General features: G+C 37.9%; 1 protein-coding gene and 1 long non-coding RNA gene across 8 annotated transcripts; one reads left to right on the top strand and one right to left on the bottom strand.

The window, feature by feature from the left end:
* Positions 1-1,063: 1,063 nt before the first annotated feature.
* Positions 1,064-8,512, bottom strand: LOC110115190. Of its 7 annotated transcripts, none has more exons than XR_002305307.2 (5): positions 8,392-8,512; positions 8,229-8,313; positions 7,506-7,865; positions 2,132-2,212; positions 1,064-1,084 (listed from the first exon to the last, which is right to left on the bottom strand). It is a non-coding gene; the product is annotated as an uncharacterized LOC110115190 (long non-coding RNA). The 7 variants fall into 7 exon arrangements; XR_003702255.1 differs by lacking the exon at positions 1,064-1,084 and having other exon boundaries at positions 1,973-2,212; positions 7,506-7,571; positions 7,657-7,865; XR_003702253.1 differs by lacking the exons at positions 1,064-1,084; positions 2,132-2,212 and adding exons at positions 6,449-6,689; positions 6,779-6,866.
* LOC110115189 lies at positions 2,890-5,632 on the top strand. The gene has a single exon (XM_020848359.2). It carries the CDS (start codon positions 3,105-3,107, stop codon positions 5,316-5,318), a length of 2,214 nt encoding a protein of 737 aa, XP_020704018.1. The 5' UTR covers positions 2,890-3,104; the 3' UTR covers positions 5,319-5,632.
* Positions 8,513-9,835: the final 1,323 nt, after the last annotated feature.

Raw genomic sequence — 9,835 nt, 5'->3', positions numbered from 1 at the left:
AAAAAAAAAAAAAACCGAAAGACGTGAGATAATTCATTTCAGCACGAAACAAAAAAAGTTACATCTTGAAACAAGAACTTAATTAAGGGTAAAAGAAGTTTAAATACTGTAAATACCAAATCATTACTCCAAATCAGGAACTTTTATTTGGTCCGGTGAACGTACGTAGAGCTACGTTCGGCCGGCACTGAGATCACGTTACGTAGCATGCACAAAACGAGAAATACCGAGCAAATATCAAGCAATACCAGCAATAACGAGAAATACCATTATGTGAAGACAAATACCGAGCAATACCGAGTATTACCGAGCAATACCGAGTTTTTTCTAGAAAAAACTCGGTATTACTCGGTATTGGTCTTCTCATAGCGGTATTTCTTGTTATTGCCAAGCAATACCAAGCAAATACCGAGTAACTCAGTGAGAACCAAACGTAGAGCTACGTCCGGTCAGAAGACCTAATAAAAGTTCCCAAATCAGGGCCTAACGATTTGGGTTGCATGCAAGTTGCTTATATCATGCATATACTAGACAGGAAACTTTGATGCCTAAAATAATCACAAGCCATATGATATAGTTTGTGAGGTTTATGATTAATAAGAGTTTTACCCGCAAAATGCTCAGGTTGATATACTTCTTTTTCTTCAAATCAAAATAATTAAATGTTAATTAAAGCTGAACAGACTCCATTGACTCCAAAGGTACTCAATAAATAAGAGGTCATTCTTTTTCCCTAATGCCAAATTTTTTTCCTAATAAATCTGCACTCAGAATAAAATTTTTCAAAATTTTAATGACTTGATTTAAAAAAATAAATAAAGAGCCCTCTATTCATATCACGTTTACATTATTCTTTTTCTTGACTATTTGGGTGACATTATTCTTTATTCTTATACTTTTTTTAAAACAAAAAAAAATGATAAAAAAATGATTATTTCATTTCGTCAGAGATTCTGAGATTAACTACAGAAAAAGGTTATTTCAAGACCAAAAAGGGAGTCTTGAATATCAAAGTGGCATTACCGTTGATATCATTAGCGTGGTTCGATTTCAAAAGGGAACAGCATGGCATGGTCTCGAACTTCTGCAGCTAAAAAAAAATCAAAAAAAAAAATTCTATATGCATAATATGAAATAGAAAAAAAGACAAAAATGATCCAATAATTTTTTTATGAAATATTAAAATAATCTTCCAATTATATTAAATAATTATTTTGATCCCTCAAATCTTAGAATCATTTCAATTTTCAATTCCTTTGTACAAATTTGAGGGATCAAAATAATCTTTTCATATAATTAGGATTATTTTATTTCTTCCTAAAGAGCTATGAATATCATCCCCTTAGTTGATAAAGTCAATTTCTGAAATGACAAACTAAAACCAGAATTCAAGTGCTTAACCTTCTTCGTTCTTGCACAAGCGCTATATACTCGAGCGCCCCTATGCTATGTATCCGAACACCCTAGTGCTATGTTCCTCAATGCCCAGGTGTTGCAAAGTTTATTGAGAGAAATAATAGAGAGCGGAGAGCACCAAAACGCTTTAGATTGGCAACGCAACACTGTGTAGTGCCGCGGCATTGTTGGTTTGAGCATCGCAACATCGTTAGACGGATCGGGATTAGAGATTTGAGCACCACGATGCTTCAAATTAGTGTTGCAGCGCTTGGAGGCGGACTAAATATTTTTCTTTCTCGTTCTTCTCGTTTTTCTCAAGGGTGGCATCCCTTGGTGTTATTATTTGTCTTCTCTTTTGTTCAGTGTAAGAGAATAGTGCAAAAGAGGAGAGAAGCAATGTGATGTAGTGGATCGTCGGAAGATGATACCTGCAAGAAGGATTTGAGATTCCCAATCCAGGGAAGAAGAGGAAGAGAGCTTTTCAAAACTTCAAAGACTAAAATATATCATTCAATGCTTTCTTCTTCTACAAGACCTCCTATTTAGAGAGCAAAAAAAGAGTATTCTAGAACAAAATGGATAATCATGGTGCCTTTACTTTCCGTTTTTTCTTATTTTTTTCATTTCAGTGTTTTACTTGCATCCCCAATAACGTAAATTTATTACATATTTGTACATATTAAATTTATGATTGATTTAAACTTTTGAAAATAGATCAGCTGAAAGAGTTTACCGAACAAAGGCGTATCTTTGCAGCTTGCCAACTTTCCTTCTTGATCCTTCAAATCGTGTAAGATAATCCAAAACCGCATCACTAGAATTGATGTATTACCAGAAAATACATTTAATCATCGAGCATGAATTTCAATGCAATCTTAGAATTGAAAATTCTCAGGATTAAAAATTAAGGGCTATTTGAACTCTAATTGAAACAAATTTATAGTCGAATTGAATGTCTACCAACAAAACTGTTTACATCCAAAACAAAATGAGCCTGAATCAAATACTTAAAGAGTAGTTTAAAACTTAGTGAAACTAATTGAAGAACAAAATAATATCCGGATTTGGCATGCTTATAAGCAAATTGAGCTTTTCAATAAGAGGAAACCAACAAACCCTAAAATCACTCAATTCTTTGGTCATTAAGACACATAAATGCAGAAAGAAATATTCATAATCAAGAGAATCAATATAAGTTGTCCAATGGAGTGCTTTGGGGTTTTTAGTTAAATGTACTAAAGTATCGCTTGGTAGAATAACAAATAGGCGTCAATTCTCTACATGAAGAATCTTAAAACATACCTGACCACTTTGACTAATTGCCACCGCTAAACTGACACTGCTCAACGGTGATGTAGGAACATCTTTAGTATAATAAATCCTTAGGAATAGTTTATCCTTTATTAGCTTAGGTGTATGATTCTAGAGTCTTCTTGATGTAGGAACATCTTTAATAGAGTAAATCTTTAGGAATAGTTTATCCTTTATTAGCTTAGGTGTATGATTCTAGAGTCTTCTACCATGGTTATATATTCAAGAGATTGTAAGGAATGAGATTCATTGAATGATATATACACCTTTTAAAGCTTGAAAAGCTTTCTTCTTCTTCCCTGGATTGGAAACTCCTTGAAATCCTTCTTGCAGGTTTGATCTTCCGACGATCCACTACATCAGTTGGTATCAGAGCTTGGAGCTTGTGAAGATCGATGAACTGCGGAAGAAGGTCGGCTGTCGACGACGTTCGAAGCCGTAGAACAAGGGCGGTCGACGAAGATCGACGCCGAATAAGATGGGCGGTCGACGAAGATCGCCACCGAAAGAGATGGACGGTTGACGACGATCGACGTCATGAACCCCTTTGGGTAGCTCAAGTGATTGCATCACTTGATCGAATGGATGATTTATGTGTTAAATTCATGCATTCGGTGGAGAGAACTATGAGCAGGTCGGCAACCATACCGGCCTCGTCGCTCCTCTGTTCCTCCAACACGCACGAACAACCAACACAGCTCCAACGCGATCCTTCGCTCGCTGATTTCGATTTCATGGAAGAAAATCAATTCACCATGTCCCGAGCAGATCCGCCTTCAGAACCCACGCATCCACCTTCGCTCCAGATCCCAGTTCAATCCCGCGATTCCCTACCCGATGAAACAACCGCCGCTACCACTGCTCAAGCCAAACCCGCTAGCCGCCAAAACTCCCAACCCCGACGACCTGCCGCCACTCCGACGTCGCCGACAGCAGCCGACCAGGCCTCCGCCGACCAGACTCCCGCACACATCATCCGCCGATCGACTTCCGAGTCTCGCGTTTACCGAGATCTGTCTCCGTTCGACTCACAGAATCCATTTCCGATACCTTCTGAAGAGGGTTTCAGACGTCCGAAGCAGGACTACCAATCAAGGAAGTCTCCAAATACTAAACCCGAGCCTCCCCGTCTGACGCCTTGCTTGTTTCAAAGGAGTTTCGAAACCCAGGAGTTCTTCCCTGAGCCGAAGCGGCTCGGCTCTCTCTACGGCGAACTCGAAAAGCGTCTCCGGATGCGAGGAATCCAAGAGCCTGCCAGGGATCTAGAGACTCTCAAGCAGACTCTCAAGCGTCTCCGGATCGCACACCCAGCCTCCGATTCGCCGACCCGACTTCTGCGCGAACTCGATCTTTCACGACCAGATTCCAGTTTTGCCGCCTGTTCCGAATCCGTCGAAGGAGATCGATTCGCGGGACACCCTCTACCCCGTCAAAGGAGATCTATTGTCCAAATGCATGATTTCAATCCCGCCTCTGTTTTCTCTTGGGACCAGACATCGGTTCACAACCGATCAACTACATCAAAGGAGAAGAAGCAGAATGAGGAGCAGAAGCAAGAGCAAGTAGAAGAGGAAAATGATAACAATAGCCACCAACCGGAGCAACAGATAGAGGTTGTTGGGAGATTTGAAAACCAGCCAGGGTCAGAGGTGGAAGATGATGAAACCCATACCAGCAAAAGTGATGATAGAATCATCAATCCTGACACAAGTCTATCCTTTTTTGATAACCAGTGGGAAAATCCAAGAAAGAGCGGCGACAATAGGCTACTTGAGACCCAGAAAATCCACTCTCTGAATGAGGGGTGGAAAGAGAATGAATACGAGCAGCAGCAGGTTGGAATCAACAATGGAGATCCTAGCAATGAGGCAAGATTCGGTGGATGTATCTTTAGTCGAGATATAATCACCATGTCTTTTACACCAAAGGATGAGCGTGAAGCTCAAGTTCTATTTGATTTCGAGAGAGGCATTCGTGCAACATCTGCAGTGATGAGCTCCCAACAACTTCCATTCCCCAACAAAGTTTTTGACTTCACCCATTGTGCTAGGTGTCGTGTTCCATGGCATGCTGATGGAGGCATGCTTCTTCTTGAGCTCAATTGGGTGCTGCGTCCTGGTGGATATTTCGTGTGGTTTGCCACACCAGTTTATCAGAAACTAAAGGAAGATTTAGAAATATGGAAGGCAATGAGTTCTCTTACAAAATCGATGGGTTGGGATCTTGTCACTATCGAGAAGGACAAACTAAAGGGAGTTGCTACAGCAATCTATAGGAAACCCACATCTAATGAATATTATGAAAACTATAATGTTGGTATTGAAGATGTCTTCATTGCAGGTGTGCAAATAATCTTTGGGCAGCCCGACAAAGTTTATCCAATGCAAGGATCACAAGGTGTTCGACGAAATGTCACCGAAGGTTGGGATCCCAAATTTGTTGAGCCTGAAGATGGAAAAATGACAGATGTAAAACAACTTTCAAGTCCTTCCTATGAAAAAGTTGCAACAAATATTAAGAACAAAATTTTCGATCCGGGAGGATTGCTATCTTCCGTCAGACAATGCGCCTCGACGGAGTCAGGCCTTTTGGACGCAAGGGGAGTATGATGTAGGAACATCTTTAGTATAATAAATCCTTAGGAATAGTTTATCCTTTATTAGCTTAGGTGTATGATTCTAGAGTCTTCTTGATGTAGGAACATCTTTAATAGAGTAAATCCTTAGGAATAGTTTATCCTTTATTAGCTTAGGTGTATGATTCTAGAGTCTTCTACCATGGTTATATATTCAAGAGATTGTAAGGAATGAGATTCATTGAATGATATATACACCTTTTAAAGCTTGAAAAGCTTTCTTCTTCTTCCCTGGATTGGGAACTCCTTGAAATCCTTCTTGCAGGTTTGATCTTCCGACGATCCACTACATCAAACGGTCATCACCAAACCTCTGATGTCATGCCACAATTATCCGACCATCGCCGTCAAACCGCCATAACCGCACCAAGTCGAGTTCTTCAGAAGTGGGAGAGTTTTGATAACTCAGATGCAATGATTGTGCCCGATCCAATGAGTCATATTACTATTTGCTTTAGGCTTTATTTATCTTTGATTACAGTCATTGGTACTTTGATAATAGTCATAGTACTGAAGCATAGTTGGTTACAAACACCACGCCGCTTTGCTGCGTGGAGGCACTTTCTACTATATTAATCATTATGATGTAAAGAGGAAACACTTCTGATATACAAAAATCCTAACATAAATTATTCCTTAGCAATTCTTTTTTACTTTTTCCATGTTCTTCGTCTTACGCAACTACGCCAATCAGTGCAGCGAACTATGAAGCATGAAGATGATCCAAAACTTACGTGATGGAATGAATTTACCTTAATCAATCTTTGGATGAAAGGGAGAATGGAAGAGGAAACTCTCGAGTTGGAGATTTTAAGAGTAAATGAGCTTGGCTTTGATTCTATGGGTTGGATTACTGGGAAGAACTAAGATTGTTTGGTCGATTAAGAATTATCAAGGCTTTTGTACAAGGATAGTATTAGGAGAAGAGAATAAGAAACAGATATAGGATTGAGATTGGAATCACTTTGCCTTGATGAGCCAGAAAAGAAGAACTCTTGCTTGGATTGGATCTCCCCTTGTTTCACTTGGAATTTTTTCAGATCCCATAGATAAAAAAAAAATTGTAAGGAACTTTTGATCATATCTAGAGAGAGCGAGGGTTGGTCATGTAAAGAGATAAGAGTAGTTAATGGAATCATATTACATTACACAATAGTAATCATAGGAGTAAAAGATAAAAGCTAAAATATAACTAATTTGATAGGTTCGAAACTACAAACTAGGGGAATAAAAACAACTATGGGGATGGTTGACCATCGGAATCATGAATCTCCATGTTGACATGACATGATGACTTCCCTCTGTGATAATGTCATATCCTTTGGCTTTCATGTAGCCATCTACGCTGCATTTTACCAATGTAACATAGAATATAATTTCCAGTGTGCGCATGGAGCTTAAATTAGTATACCCATTTGTCGGAATAGCCAATACCAGTCAATTGACATGGAATCGAATTTATGTGGTCGATCTGAGTAGTCTAGCACAATGGGTGGAGAGCCTTCGAGATCAACAGATGAACCTCGACAAAAACAAACGAATTGAGAAATGAGATAAACATTGATGGGTGTAAGAATATGCAAAAAGATTATAATAAATGCAATAGATCGGAGTAAAACCTATGGAAAACATATTTTGACTTATGGGTTGGTAATTAGATCATTAATTTGGTTGGCGTGTTTGTTAAATTGATAACAAAGTAGACATCAGCATAGAGATAGCATTAGTGATGCGGTGCACTATAGCCTTATCGTGAGCTGGGTAACATCTCACCTTTTTTCTGCTTAGGCCGTTGCTGGTTTGATCTCCACTATCACCTTTATCCTTTATTAGTTATATAGTACAAAAAGCTACTTTCTGTTTTTTACACTTTTAGTAGAATATGAATATTCTGATAGTATATGAGTAGTTCCTGTAGAGAGGAAGGCATTTTTTTACAATTTGATCAATAGAATCACTATAGTTCTCTGTTATTGCTTGCTTGTTCTTCTGCTTGTTTCCAGCTTGCAGGTGTTGCGGCATCAATTAGCCTTACTGCACAATAAGAAGCAAGTCTTCAGACCCTATTTATTTCACGGATAGAATCCATCTTAATATCGCCCTTAAGAAGCAAAACACAAAATATTATGCGGCCAATTAAGAGCAGAGGAAATGGCAATACCTCATGGAGTCACCGGAAAGTAGAATTTCAAGCGTAGCGACGCCAAAAGAACACCATTCACGTTGACTTCACAGAAATAACGGGTAAAACTTAGAAAAAAAAGTATCAACCAAACACTGGCGCCAAAAACAAAGGGACCGATCGATCCAACCTCATCTTCCAATTCCCATCACAGTCACAATGGAGAGGGCATCATGTAGTGGCAGTGCCAACTGGTGAAGACAGTTTACAAACCTCTGATAATTCAAAAGATCGGCATCGCTTGCTAGCTGCTCCAGCAGCACTACAGTTTCTTTCTCATGCTATCATTGCCGCAAAGACCAGGATAAACTCCTTCAGCATCCCAATGCATCAAAGACCCTGAAAAGGATCCGAGATTCAAATTCTACCAGAATCATAAACATCATTGTTCATATGGCAGATCGCCATATTTTCATGACGCTGATGGCACATTGATATCTTCCCCTTCCATCATTTTCATCTTAATCAACCAATTTTAAGACGCACAAAAATCAGATCTACGAACCCATAGAAATCCATGGCTTATCACCAACCTAATTCTGGAGCATTCATGCCATATACATCCCCTGTCCTAGTATTTCATTTAAAAAAAAAATACATCCCCTATCCAGGGAGTTCAATAACATAAATCCGCTTGCCCTAACTTGTAACCAAATAGAAAAGCGCAAAGGATAGATCGAAGATCCAACAATAGGAACTAACCTGATGATCTTCTCCTTCATCGTCGTCGTCCGATGAGGAGGACTTTATTACTTTGATCTTTGCTTCTTTGTGTTGCGATTCAGATCTGCATTATTTTTCAGAGGGCGAAATAAGAATTGGGAGATCTAGAAGCATTATAAGGATGGAGATGAAGATGGCTTACTGGAAAATTTGGAGACGCGGGAAAGCTCGCTAACCTAGCATTATAGAAGTGGAAGCCGGACTAGGACGTGAACGATCCGAGCAACGCTGAAAGATATATATAGATGTTCTAGAGAAATCGGCTCGACATCGAACCGATTCAATTTCGGACCAGCTATTCTTCTAATATGCTCGACCTTAAATCGAATCAGCGAAATTATTTATTTATTTAAATTTTAAAAATAATATAACTTCATGTGCATAAAATGTAGGTTATTAGAAAATTAGAATTGCAATAATTATTATCAAATTAAATAAAAGTATATATATATATATATATATATTCTAATTTTTATAATATTTATTCTTTTGCGTGGTCATAACTACAACCTTTAGCATTTCTGATTTACGAAAGCCAGATGGTCAAATGGAGCTAACGAAGGTTTTACTTCAGACTATTGCAGTATTTTACAAATGTGATTGTGAAGTTGTTTTGGATAAATTTTTTTTTAAATTATTGTGAGTATTATAAAAATACTCTTTTTTTTTTAATTAAACAACTGCTTTCTTAAAACTACCATACATTAGCATTTCATGGTGTAAAAAATAGCTATTCCTCACAAAAATATAAAAAGCAATGAGAAATAAACAAGAAAATATTGTAATAGTCAAATAAAATTATGATTATGATAAGAAAAACAAAATAGTGGAAAAGCTATATAGCTTGGATTCTTTAATTCGGGTTTTGGGTTTTGTTGTTTTTGTTTTATCGAGCTATTTCAATATTAATTTTTGGATAATGATGAACAAGGCAACACCTTGTTGGCTTGTTGTTTATGGTTTGGGTTTTTTGTTGGTCCTATGCAATGGCCCCTGTGCGTACTGCTTATGTTTTAGCAAGCCCTGTGGCAACTTAGGAATTTCGATGACTGCTTCTGCCTCCATTTCAACTCTAATCAATTTTGATGATCGGGTGTTGGCCTTGATTTACCGAGTCCTATCTTTGACCAATGTTGTCCCCGCTTGTTTTGTTGGGGAAAGTGGTTTTTGTTGGTTTTATTCTTTCTTTCATGTTGTTCTATTCTTCTACTTGTTTTGATTTACACTTTTATATGTAACTGACCTTTGTTTTTAATACATGGACTTTTGCCTCGAAATTTTCCCAAAAAATATTATGAATAAATAATATGTTCTTGTTAATTTTTTAATAGAAATAATCTGATTGTTAATCAATGTAAGAATCGTTACTGAATTTAGTTTGAATTACTTTTGTAATTCACACTTGGAGCCTCATATATTATCTCGTAGGAGTACATTGATGACAATATCATAAGTTGCTACAAATAAGAGCACTATCATCTAAGACTTCGGTTTCATTTTGGATGGCTTTCTTTCTGCTTCTTAAAGTTGTTTCCAAGGAATTGCGTTAAGAAGCATTAAAAAAGTAATCCCAAACAAAGCTGATT

This window comes from Dendrobium catenatum, unplaced genomic scaffold, assembly GCF_001605985.2.
Source record: "Dendrobium catenatum unplaced genomic scaffold, ASM160598v2 fragScaff_scaffold_1220, whole genome shotgun sequence".
Taxonomy (NCBI): Eukaryota; Viridiplantae; Streptophyta; class Magnoliopsida; order Asparagales; family Orchidaceae; genus Dendrobium; species Dendrobium catenatum.
The sequence above is the reverse complement of the archived record's forward strand: the minus strand, read 5'-3'. Positions and strand labels throughout refer to the sequence as shown.

What these genes read in the sequence shown, in the direction of transcription:
- LOC110115189 (XM_020848359.2), top strand. Translation starts at nt 3,105, where the DNA reads ATGAACTGCGGAAGAAGGTCGGCTGTCGACGACGTTCGAAGCCGTAGA.